The sequence below is a fragment of the Rhea pennata genome, chromosome 8, assembly GCF_028389875.1.
Source record: "Rhea pennata isolate bPtePen1 chromosome 8, bPtePen1.pri, whole genome shotgun sequence".
Classification (NCBI taxonomy): domain Eukaryota; kingdom Metazoa; phylum Chordata; class Aves; order Rheiformes; family Rheidae; genus Rhea; species Rhea pennata.
The window spans coordinates 27,943,895-27,957,495 of record NC_084670.1 but is presented as its reverse complement, the minus strand read 5'-3'; the positions used below and the strand labels follow the sequence as shown (position 1 = coordinate 27,957,495).

The window sequence follows — 13,601 nt, the reverse complement described above, 5'->3', positions numbered from 1 at the left end:
GAATATGGGGTTTGGGCAGCTCAGCCTTGGTCACTGTCAGCAAAGCACTAGGCTCCTCATGCCAATTACAGCGGAGACAGGATATGCAAAATAAAGTCCTCTCTACCACGGAAAGAGCAGCAACAAACCGGAACTCCTCAGAGCCCCAGCTAGGACATCTCAGTGGGCAAACACGAGGCTCTCCAACACTACCTACGTCTCCAACAAAGTTAACCAAAGCACACCTAAAAGCCAAATCTTGAAATGCTTTTTCATTGACCAGGTCAGCAGTTAGGCCACTATCTCACTTAATGGTGAAAGAAACTAGAAAGTCTACAGAAACATCCCACGTTTTGTCCGCATTAAATCGACAAAATAATGTCTTCTCTCCAACTTTCTCTCCCATCTCCAGCACGCAGCAACAGGCTTATATGCACTTAACTTACCCCCAGGTAACAGCGAGGAGGGAGCCTGAACACCAAGTAAGAGCACTGGTGGTTCGCTTTACGAAGAAAGGTGGGACCTGTGCTCCAAGACAACACACCCCTCACCCACAAATATCCCTGCACATAGTATGTTACTGTTCTGCTACGAAGTGGAAGAGTCCAAGGCCAGACTTGTTTTTCTGATCAGCCTTAGAAGATACTAGAACATGAGAAACACTCCAGTGGGGAAAGGCAAAAGCTCTTTTACATCGGACTCTCTATATTTGGATAGCAAAGTGACTACGGAATACACCAGAGGGAAAATGCCTGCACGTGGCAAGATGTAGGTCAGGCATACACAGCCTGTACACCCACCATTTTCCTCTCCTCGTGGTTTAATGCTTGATCACAGAATTATTCTATTTTCTCCTCCAGCAACTCCGTGCTGTCCTTTTTGAGTGTCAAAGAATAAGAAAACCTGCAGTCCAGATTTGCAGTCACGTCTCCTGTCAACAACATTTGCAGGCACAAATACTAGTAATTTAGTTCTAAATGTTGGTGTAGGCAAAACTGCAAATATTTGCCCTCTATCCATGCCAGGCACCAAACTGTTTCTATAAAAATAGAGGCAAAGACCGAAAAATCTGGATTTAAGTCCAGTCCTTCTTAAAAGGATATGATTATCTACTCTATTCAGAGCCTCAGCAGCAACTCCAGCTTCTTCCACTACCCTGACTTGGTTCTCATCCGAAGTTATTCTTTCAAGCTCTTAAAGGGAAAAAAAAAAAAAGAAAGAAAAAGAGAGAGAGAGAGAAAAAAAAAGCCACTTGTCTAACAGAGCAGCTTAAAATTGTAGCAGCTTGTGTCAGCTCCAAAAGACATGCTCAGAACAGGAAACCAAATCTTTTCCAAATAAAAGCCACTGTTTCTCCTCAGTTTTCCATCTGATACTCAGAAACAGAAACAGGAAGATGGAGTTTGTTCTGGCACTTTCTGGAAATACATGAGCTCTCTTAACCTACTTCAGCAGGAATTTAATCCTCTAAGAACAAATTTCACATACAACTCAATTCAAATTGTGATTTCTGAAAGCTAGAGAATTTGAAATGGGAAAATGTCCTGTGGGCTGCATCAGCTATGCAGCTGCTTCTAATTAAAGCTTCTCCTTTACTCTCTCTGGGCTACTTTCCAGCACAAATACTTTAGTCAGAACTCAACCCTCTCTTCCCCCCCCTCTCCTTTTCAGCTCCAGCCCGCATTTGCCTTAACACAGGCTCTCATGGAGCTGAACAAGAGACATAAAAACAAAATGAAGGTGTCTATTCAAATCTGAAGTATCCACATACCCATAAAGCTACATTCACTCTGTCAAGCTAATGCTACAAAGACAACATGCAAGATGCGCCAAAGTTGCGGGTTTGGGGGTTTTCTGCCACAAAACTACACTGAAGTTAGCTCCCAAAACTGAATTCTCTCTTCAAAAGTCTTTTGGAAAATATGCCTGTTCTACTGAAAAGACCACCTCACCTGCCATACTACCTTCATCGCGATAGCCTATTTAAAATGCCCCTTCATACCCTAGTTTAACCAGTCTTCTAAATGTTTGATTTTCATGGGAGTTTCCCATTCGGGCCCAATGATATCATCTGGAGATGCACAGAAGGAAGCAGATGGTTTTAATTTAAAACGTGAAGGGAAGAATTTCCTAGTAGTCCTGCTTCTCCCCCCAAACTCATTACTCCCTCCACTTTGATTGGAAGATGCTTCAACAGAAAGAGAAAAAAAAAACGCAGCCTAATGATTAACGTGAGAAGGGTCTCAACTATTTTGCTACAGATTTTAACCAGACTTCCTTCTGGCTCCCAGCTTCTGACTCCCACACCTACACCTCCTCTCAGGAGGGAGAACAGGATTCTCTGGTTAGCTTTTCAAACGTTCCTTCCCATGTCTCAAGGCTCCCAGTCATGCGTCATGCTTTGAATGCAAACTGTGGGATGGGACGGCCTCGCTGTTCTGGTTTTAAAGCAGTACGCAACCATCGCTCCTAATCCCCAGCAAGGGCTGCTAGGACTCCACAGTATACAAAGCGGTGACAGCAACTGAAGTTCGAATGTGCAAGATTTCCAATTTCAAGCATTTTCTGACCACCTGAGCTCTGAGCAGTTTTTGGTCCGCACAGATTAACCACAATAAAATATTCCGAGCAAGTGACTCAAACTACTACTTTTTATCCCCATCGCCAGATTTGGAAACGGTGTATACGCTCTCTCTTCTCTTCTGCCCTAGTCTTTGGGGTCTCCTTCAAACCTCTGAAAGGAAAGAGGAGACTGAAAAAGGCAGCTTATTCTCAGAATAGGACAAGTTTTTAACTGCCGCTTCTGGAATACTCTCAGACCTCATCCTGCCAGAAGACTTCCTATGGATATTCCCCATTGACTGATCTAGGATCAATTAGTCTCTAAAGATAGATCCTGAGAAGATATCCACTGCCATTCCTGAAGCAGTTTTGCAGGCTCCAGCCTTCAGACACCTAAGTCCTCAAAACTGAATTCTAACCGAGATCTAAGAAGATTCAGCTGGAGAGAAAGGTAGGTCAAAATCCTAGGAAGAAGAGGGCTCAAGTTATATTATGGGGTTGGAAGTCCCTTACTGCCAAACTGCTGCTCCTCCTTTGAGTTTAGCATGCTTACAAGTCCTCCTGTCTGCAGTTAAAAGATTAAAAAAAAAAATCATGAAATTAAAAATGTGCAAGAACTTCAATACGTGGCCAGAAAAGCACCTTCCCACCGAAGCGGCACAGAAGTATAGAAAGCTGCACAGAGCCTGGCAGTTTTGGGCATAAAAGATTTGTTGAAGGAGACAGTCCCTTTGGCATCAGTCTGCTGCAGCAGTCTTCATGTTTGACTGGGCACAGCAAACAAGCCTATGGTTGCTACTGCATTTTTTAACATCAGGACCCAATAAAAGCATTACTATTAAAAGAGTATTGTGGTCCATATTATAGGTACTGAAATCCCTTATGGCCACACAACATGCAGCAGTCCAAAGATCAAAAATTCAATCTAAAAGTCTGTAAAGCATGAAAAGTAGCAAGGACCAATTTCCTCCTTAAGCCTTCGAACACTGCTACCCCAACTGCCTTTTCACTTCTGCTTCTTTCCCTGGCACAGTTTTGTTCCTGCTCCTTATCACTGGGGTATGCTGGAGGGAAGTGTGGAAAGGCCGCAACTGCCAAACCTGGGGGAACAAGCTGTGATTCTCTCTGCTCCAGGTCCTTGCCCGACTCCCAGCACACAGGGGCAGCCTCATTCTGCAATCAGTTCCTACAGCCACAGGCAGCACAACAGGTTCTAGTGCGCAGGAAACAGCAGGCAGCAAAGGCCAAAATCTCTGCCCTGTTTGTCCGTGAAATACCTCCCTGCATCCACACCTCTTAATACTACTTGCAGTTGCACGAATATTGCAAGTTAACATACTACCACCAAACTCTTCCTACTATTACCTTCTCAGCCATCTAGCAGCAGGGAAAGGTGAAAACATTTTTCCTGTGATGTCCACAATTAGCACTAAGCAGCAAGAAAACATTATCGTGCTTCTCTGCTGGGTACAAGAGTATGAGAGAAGGCTGCTTCATGCTTAACACCCTGATGCACAAAAGACTGTCCACAGATGCTGGGAGTGGGGAACAAAATAAACAAAACCCTACTGCAGTGCAGCACCAAGCCAAACTACAAACTGAAACTGCCCCTTTTCAAAGCAGAACCCAGCAAGCTTGAAGGGACAGGCCCTCTGCATACCACTCTATCACGCACGTTGTTACTTCTGAGGCAGATACTCCATACTCCTGGAAATCAGGACCGCATCCTCAGCATGCTAGTTACTGAATGAATGCAGAAATCTAACAAAAATCCTGATCTTGGAAGAAGCAAACACAGGAACATGCGATTTTCTAAATATAAAAGTCAAGGTCAAAGAAGGTCAGTATTTCTATCAAACAAGTGCCACAAGATGACAGCCAAGGGCCAGCAGCGTCAGCAGAGAAACTGAGCTACTTAAAGTGCACTCACGAGAGCAATCAGATAAAGATTCAATTCCCATTTCCTTACACGGGTCACAATCTCTGTTCCCATAACAGAAGCCAGATGCACCAGAATAAAGGTTTCTTAGCAGAAAACCAGCTCTCTTTTAATGGAGTAGATCGTATAGGATTCTCTGACAAAGAAAGCTTTGTCAAATACTTAGACTGGATGCTTTACTTATCAACACTCATGTTACTCATGTCTTATTCATCATATATGATTATCTTTGATGCAGCTTCCCTTTCAGATGTTCCCTTGCTTCATACAGGCAGCAAGATTAACTAGATGGACTGACCACACACTGGAACAAACAACTTTGCCAAGAGGAGGTACAGAAAGAGGAAGAGAGCCTATTATAACAGCTTATTGCAAAGTAGAGGAAGTACTGCAGAAAGCTTGAAAAAAGTGGAAGGGGTGGAGATTTACCTAATCAGTGAGTGATTCTGCAGAGCCAGAAGCCAAGCCACTTGCCTTAGTAATAAGTTCAGTTTTCTGAACAAAACATTTCTATTCTCACAGCTATCAAAATTTCAGAAAGTCATTTAGGTTACTAAACCAGAAATGAAAGTTCCCCTATTCAGAGTTCCTCATAGTGCAGGAAAGGGAAAAAAAAAAAAAAGAAAAAAGAAAGAAAAAAAACACACTTAAAACCAAAACAGGATGCTAGAGAATCAGCCTGCTAAAGGTAGAATCTCCAAAACCAAGGTTTTTTGCCATTTTTCCTTTCTTTTTGCAAAAAAACATTTTTGAGCTAGAACTAGAAAACAGGTACATGTTCATCTCTGAATACAGGTGTGTGTTAGCCTTTCCATTTACTGCATCTGCAGAAGTACTGACTTTCCATTTAAAGCAGTGTGTGGCTTAAGACCTACAAGAAAACTACGCTCGAAAAGGAAGAAGGCAACATTAGAATTCTAAATATTTTAGAACGCAGAGCTATTTATAAGAGCAGTCAAAACTGCCACTGTCATAGAGGAAACGTGTCAAAGCCTCACCTGCACAAAGAACACTTAAATTTTAAATGTAGTTAAACCATCAGGTTATCTGACTAAACAATTTTATACAGTTTAAAACATGGTTAACAGGAACAAACAAGTTGGAGAAAACACCTACAGCAAGGTACGAGAGACACTGACAGCAATACCAGCCTTGACTCTGACTAACAGACTTAGGTACTCATCAGCAAGACCTGCTAACGTTACACAAATAGGTTCTTTTTTCAATCTCAAGATAGAGGGGGAATGTAGGAAAAATGTCAGTTTTCTTTTCAGGATGACAGTTCATTTCTGCTTTCAGTGATCTAAAAGCAACTGAAAGGAAAAGCCTAGGGAGTAGTTAACAGTGAAAAATTAAAAACACAGTTTGGAATAACATATTACCACTGTTTTTCACCCCTGTGGCCCTTCGCTGCATCAGGTATTGATTTGAAACTAAGAACTTCAAATTAGGCTATGATTTCCCCTTTGTGTGCCACAGGTGCAAATTAAGCATATCTAGTTTTGTGCACTGTATTAACAGAGAAGATCTAACAACTACAGACAAGGAAAACAGATGTGTCAAAAAAGGTGAAGGGCAAGGGGAAGTAGAGTTATGTGTTAGCCAAGCTAAATCAATGAGACAGAATGCACCAACATCTAAAGAACGTAAATACTAAGGAGAGAGAGATTCAGCATGCTACAATATGGCGCAACTTGCCCTGATGAAGTAAACAATGCTTAGAAAATAAATCCATTTACACCAGACGTGGTAATCTAACCCCCGCAGAGAGAAGAGCGTTTTTTTTTTTTTTTTCCAGAATATAACTTCATTTTAAAAAATCCAGACTTTGCAGCTATAGTTGAAAAGATGAACTGCACCTAAACAGATGTGATACCATTCTCCAGGAACTACACTTTCCTCCAAAGCTTCTGCTGATCAGTGCTCCATGCAGCAGCAAAGTAAAGGCAGTAAAGGAATGTCAACCTTTCTGCTAGCCTCAGCCCTCCCTCCTCTTTTTAACTCTCACATATTACTTGCTGTCCACTACTTGGAAAAGAACAGGCACACTCAAAAGTGCAGAGCAGTTCTGAAAAAAAGATTGTAAAAATATTCAGTTTGGGGCTGAAGTTCTATAAATTAAGCGCAGCTATAAGATGGAGAGGAAGTTCTAACTTAACTTATGGATCTGCTGAATCAAGATATACATTTTGCGTTAGTCTAGGAAAAGAGGTCACATTAGTCAGGTAGGTAAAGTAATCAAACTGAAAATATTCAAGCCCAAAAGTCTGGACAGAAACTCCAATTTTCTTATGTTACAAAAAGCTAGTAGAGAAGAATTAAGGCACTAGCAAGAAACACAGCCTGTGCTAAAACATTTACACTGACAATAAGAAAACATTAAAAATTCACATTACCTCATTATTTAGAGCTCCGATTGAAAGAAGATTAGCAACTAAAAATATTAGAAATAAATTGGACTTACTTGCAATATCCTGTACCATTCTGATATGGAATGCACCTTCCCTCATTAACACAAGGCTTGGAATCATCCATACACTGTAAAGCTGAAAGAAAAGTAAATGATGGTCAGATCAGTAGTCATATATGTAAAGCCAAAGCCTCATTAACATATTTTGGGGAACAGAAACGTTATACATAGCAAATTCTGTTATAACAGAAATAAATTTTACATGAGGGGAACAAAACCAAAGACACTATCACATAGTTTAAATTAATCTCTTGCAGCATCAAAAGAGCCAGACTAGGGAAAAAAAAAAAGAATCAAATACAGATTAGTTCATCAGGCAACTGAACACTTCCAGAGTTTTTTTTCTTTCTTTTTTTTTAAGCATTAAAGCATGCATGATTTAAGCAAGCTACAAACACATTCACATCAGCACTTCTACATTTTGGCTTTAGTGTCACACAATTGCTACTTTCTGATCAAAATTCAGCACTCAGATTCTCTTAGGTAGGTGGCAACTACTCCTAAACTTTGTTTCATGATATCTTGTCTCAAATTTTTTACTTCCTTTCTATTATCTCCGGGGTTACGTGGCATTGAAATGGCAGTATCTCTCCTTCATAAGCTCACGTGCTATGTTTCTAGCAATCCAGAATTTGCTGCAACATCCCTTTTCTAATGGCTACTCTAATTTCATTGATGGTTATGTTTCAGAATAAATACAAACATAGGAGAACATAAAGACCTGCAGGAAAAATATTGGTATTTATGAGGAAGAGATACTCTGTAGCTCAAATTTAACATTTTCAGTACAATACTTTTAATGAGGCATTAATTATGATATACTTCAAAACTAGTCAATTTTTACCCATGTCTACTAGAAATTTTAGTGAGGCCTTTCTGGAAGGAAGCAACACATTCGCTCCAACTTTGGCAGCTGCTAGTCTTCAGTGGGACCTTAATCAGCACACTGCAGCTATTTCTCAAGCAATCAGAAAGGTTAGAAATGCAGAAGACCTGCTGGAATAGACAGTATTCTGGAACCACAGAAATTTACCCAATCCATCTAGGCCAGAAACCGTCATTTAAATAAAGCTAGTGAATAAGGCTCTAGAAATCAGAAGTTAGGCCTTTATCCTAAACTCTACCCACATACTCAAAAGTCACTTGATCTTCCAAGCCTCCATTTCTGTTTCCATCCCTCCACACACATTTCCATGCTTTTAAGCATCTATTTCAACTATTGTACTGCATTTAGGAAAGTACTTAACCCACAGAAACTGAATTTGTGTTGAGGAATACTGTTTGAGGAAAGCAAAACCAAAAGAAAGAGGCCATCTGCCCTACCGCAGCTGGAATACAAGTGGCAGATTAAATGTTTGGATATTATTGATACTTCTAGGCACTTTGGCCAAGACTGGTTATCGCAATTAAAATGAAGCCAACATCCAATTCAGGAACAATCTTAGGAGTTCTGAAATTATACAGGGGGGGACTGGTCCAAGCTACCCTTAAAGCTTATATTCTGGTCATTACAGAACGGATTCAGAAAGGAACGAGGTAAAGGCATCAGGCACATCAAGCTTTCCCTACAACAAGCCCCAGTTCAGTCCAACAGTCAGACAGCTTGGAACAGACTCCAGCTACAATCCAGGGCTTGAAATGTTATTTCTCAGTAATCCTGGAACATGTGAACAGGTCACATGCACTATTAGGTACACAGGAGCATTTTACACTTGCAATCCCAAGGGAATACGGTGACATTAAATCCGGCTGTCACAAGACATTAACTTTATTTCTCACAATACGAGTATGGCTGTTTCCCGTTAACTTGATTTCCGAAAACGAGGCACCAGGTAACACTGCTTCTGCAGCGCACTCCGGGCCCTTTCGGATAACCTCTGGGGCCAATGCCACTGGCAACAGAAATACTAACGCAGATTTTGGAGGGCTTTCCCCTCCCACAATGGTTAGAAAACACTCTGATTTGCACCTATCAATTTTTACCCCATTTGCCAGCAACATCCACAGATCTTCAATTCTAAACTTCCTCTGCTTCTCTAACGCGACGGATGCGGCAGCTCGTTTTCAAAACACGCGTCAGCTTCAGTTGGCGCTGTTCAGTTATACGGCGTTCAGCAGGTTCCCAAGAGGACACGTATATTCAGACATCTCTCGCTGCTTAAGCTACTCCAAGGAAATGGAGGAATGTAAAGTGAGCCTGAGCACATATTAGAGAACTGAGCTGGGAAACGGGCTTGGTTTTCTCATCTCGCTACCATAAGATTGAATTTTCATTCTTTCACATCAATAAAGCTAATGAAGCAAATACTCAGAGGATTACTTCCTTTGTGCCAATGCTTTCAAACAGCGTTTTGTAACCCCTTCGAGGACCGCATCCCCAGCGAGAACTGACCAGCTATTCGTTTTTGTAATCCATACAGTAAAAACCTAACTAGCATTTGGTCAAAAACATCCTTAGCCCAACTGCATGGAACGAAACGAGAGGGTGACTGCTTTCAGCTTTTCAGTAAGGATATCCTGAGTCAGTGAAGCAGAACGCAGCACCTCTTGCCTCCCTTCTCTCCTAAAACTACAGTCTTAGAAAAACTGCAAGCAAGTAACTTTTGGTCCAGCTTGCTAGGCCTAATACAGAGAGACTTCAGCAAAGTAATGATCAATTTTCGACTGTTTCTTTGACAAATTATTTTTGCCTTGAACTCCTGTTTAGCAGGTCATTAAAAAGAATTAAGGGCTAGAAGTAATTTAAGAGAGACCAAAAGTGAATCGATGAATGCCAATGATTACATATATATTGTATATAATATTTCAGTAGCGAATGAAGGTGAAAAAGAACAAAAGCAAACTGACCACTCTACCCTTTTCAGCCTAAGACTAACATAGACTAAATATACATTCAAATGTAAATAAGGTCAAGTTAATATAACAATACTCTATATTAAAATGAGTATTAAAAGTAACATTACCCTTTCTTTTTTAAAAAGAAATCATAGGGGAAATTGAGGACTTGTTTTCACAATGAAATTAGTATTTCTGTGCTTAAAACACCGTCTTCCTGTATTTTTTAGTAACTTTGATTTCACAATGCATGCAAAGAACTAGGCATTTCAACATGATTTACTTCAAAAGCTACCTTCCTGCTACCCACCATGTTGTGCTCAAAAGTCAATAGTATCAGAAGCTTTATCTTCTACCTCAGCCAGCATAAAGTTAAACATACTTTTGATGTTAACTGGAAGTATTTTCTTGTGTACAGCATGAGAGAGTCTTGAAACAAGAAACCCTGGCCAGCCCTTTTTCTAGAAGCCACAGATGAAATCAGCTGTCAAGGCTTTGGGTCTAACAGGCTGCTTCTGACAATTTTCTTCCAAGAACGATAAGGAATTGTTTGTAACTCAGGTATGCCAGTAGGACCTCATGGGGCTATCCCCAGGGCTCGTTACTGCACTGAACTGCCCTATAATTTTAATCAGTCCTTTTAGGCATATTAAGGTAATACTAGGAAAACATTAAATGATTATCAAAAGTTTGGCTCAAGCCCTTACTGCGCAGTGGCCAGGCCATCACCAAGTGAAAGAAATATCCAATTTCTAGGCTGCAATCTAAGCAAGTTTAAAAGGCATATCAGACAAAGACTAAGTGCGTATGAGATGAACATTATTAGCTAAACTACACAGCTTAAGAGTCCTTATAAACCATTGCAGAACACCTGCATTTAGACAAAAATTCTTATCTACCATTTTAACTTGCCTACCAGGACTACTTCCCAAGGCTAGAGTGAAAAACTGGTAGCCACTGTTGTAAAACGAACACAAGCAGAAAGTGAGACTCAAAAAAATAGATATTGTGACTCTAAACATCTGAATCACTCTAAGGTCACATCTATTTGGAGTACAGTTTAGATCAGGTTTAATTCTTCTGGCTAAAGAGACAGCTAAAGAAAATCTAAAAGGAAAAAAAAAGTTACATTCCTGTTTTATTGTTCTTTGGGATGCCAAAACGATCTGAAAGTTGTGATTTGATTTATACTCTTCTTCTGTACACTATAAATTCAGACTCTTTTTAGGCAAAAAAAATAAAAGGAAATAGTGAAGGACTAACATCAGAAGCTGTAAGTGTCAGCATTCAGCTTTTAAGAAGGAAGACTGCTATAAAGGGGGGGGGAGAAGCTGTAAGTGGAGAAAATCCAAAAGGCTTTGTAACAGACACTAGAAGGGCAGTAAAGCTAATAACTGCTCACCTACAAGCTGAGAAAAAATCAAGTAGAAACAAAAATGCAAAATACCAAAACAATTAACGCGGTGAGGAAGAGACGTTGTAAAGCTGGTTTCCTGTAGCTCTGTGAACTGTGGTTGATTATCCTGTATCTAAGAATGTGCAGGCTCTGACCAAAGCTTTTTCTGCAAGTAAGGGGAGAGTGATAATCTGACACAGACTGCTAGATAACTAACAGAGCTATCCTCACGGTACAGCCTTCTCCTTGGGAGGCTACTAAAGGGGTATCTTTCCTCCTTCTACCCACAAATCTTCTATTAAGTTGATAGAAACTTACTATCTTCTAAACATGTAGCCCTCTCTCATATATGACTGAAACCAGTCAAAAGGTTCAAAAGCTCTCTTGAGGGAGAAGGTGGACAACAACCTACCTAAAACAGAGAAAAAAGTCAGACCAAAACTAAAGTGTTGAAGACTAGAAAGTTTAAGAACAGGATAATTTCAATAACTTTATATACTTAGTGGATTTACTGTCTCAGTTGACATTCATGAGAAACAACACGTCATTTCAACCGTGTTATTCCCTTATATACCATGAGGAAGGAAGAAAAGGATTCAAATTAATTAAACAGTTCACACAGCAGCACAGGCATGTATGGGAAATTATTTGTGCAAGTTCAGACTACTTTATAGCTGCAGAGTTGTATGAGCTCTGAAGAAAAGAGGCATCAGCAAGATCAGAAACACAACACCACCGCCAATCTCAGATTCCCAGAGCATAACAAACAGCCTCTGATTCCCTCCTGGAAAAACACTACGTGACGAGAGGAGCTAAGAAAGCAAGGTTGAAGGATGAGGTGAAGTACCTGGAAAAAGCCTGGTAGCTCCTTCCTGCAAGTAAACCGGTAGAACACTGTAAAGGTGACAACATGCACGAGCTGAGGAAACTCAACGCTCAAAAGAAAAAAAAAAGACTAAGAAATTACATAAATGCAGAGGATATCCCAAGATAACCAAATTTTGGAAGAAAACCATTAAGGAGACATAACTAATTAGGCTACTCACTAAACTCAACAGATTACTGTTCAAATGAGGTTATTTATCATGGAAACCAACCACTAATAAATAAGTGGTAGCAGACAACACTAGAACGGTTTATTTTTTGGAAGTGACCAGATCACCCAACAGCAGCAACACAGAGAGGAAGAAGAAAATAGGAGAAATCCTTACTGTGAAGGAGTGATAAAGTTGTTATATTCAGCTCAAATGGATTTAGAAAAACACTAACATTTTAGGAACTTAAGCAAGTTGAGCATTTTGCCTGTCTCAGGTAGTAGTTAATGATGAAGCCTGTCTGTACTTCATGGAAATCAATAAAGTAAGCATAATCAGATTAATTAAAGCATTTTAAGAGATCCATATGCTTACAGTTGCTGCAAGAGCTTTATTTATTCAAAAGACTCATGGTTCATCACTTTCAAACAAGATATACTCAGCTCAAGACTTCCTCTTTATCCTTGCTAAGATAATAGGTGATTAAGATCTGACATTCTTGATAGCTCTAAAGTTAAAAAAAAAAAAGTTCAAATTTAAAGATTTAAAAAACATTAAATAGATAAATCCTCCCTTCATGTTTCTCATTTCTGATATTGAAGCCTGACAGATTTTAACACCTGCAGATTTATCCAAAGCCAAAAGGAAACCAGAAATCATTTGGGAGAAGTACTCAGAGCTCTGTTGAGGCAATAACTCAAAGGACCCAAAATAGTGATCCATGAGACAGTTCTGATGCCTTGCTAGATTCCTCACTCCTCAAGGACACCAACTACACTTGAAACTAGGTAATTTCTACCATCTGCTACAGAACACACATAACAGCAAGGTGTCTTATAGGTGGGTGGTCCACATTCAGACACTACACAAACCTCCACACTGAGAAGAGGTATTCACCGAAACAATGGTTTCTCACAGGGGAAGAGCTGGAGAAAATGAGTAAGATAACTGCAAAAAAAGAAAAAAAAAAATCCAGCCATTCTTCCTGTAGGGTGGAACATTTAAGCATTAACATTAAGCATTTACATGGTGCCAAGTGGGAAAAGAAATGCCTCCTCCTCCAGTTTCCAGTACATCCCCAGGAACAAGGAGAGCTGAAAGAAAACTGCCCACAGACCACATTCAGTGCCCCTCAAATGTTCTCTGTCATTGGTACAAACAAAAGCCTGAAATAAATTGGATAGCTCAACACTCAACTCAGTAGCTGACCTGAGCTCAGAGGAGTGGGAAGGAACATAGCCAATTCCCTGTACCATTTGAGAAAGAAAGCCCCATGTGTCTAAACTATTTTCTTCACTAGCTTCTCTAGAATCCATAAGGCAAGCCTAAAAACAGTTGCAAAAAAAAAAAAAAAAAAACCTAAATATTAAATGTACTTCAGAAGAA

At 40.1% G+C, this 13,601-nt stretch overlaps 1 protein-coding gene across 1 annotated transcript in view; it reads right to left on the bottom strand.

Moving 5' to 3' along the window:
* NOTCH2 (notch receptor 2) overlaps window positions 1–13,601 on the bottom strand; it is a 91,640-nt gene that overhangs the window by 73,441 nt on the left and 4,598 nt on the right. Inside the window, exon 2 of the mRNA XM_062580875.1 lies at window positions 6,945–7,026. Within this exon, the coding sequence (XP_062436859.1) occupies window positions 6,945–7,026 (82 nt within the window). The remainder of the gene's footprint in view (window positions 1–6,944; window positions 7,027–13,601) is intronic.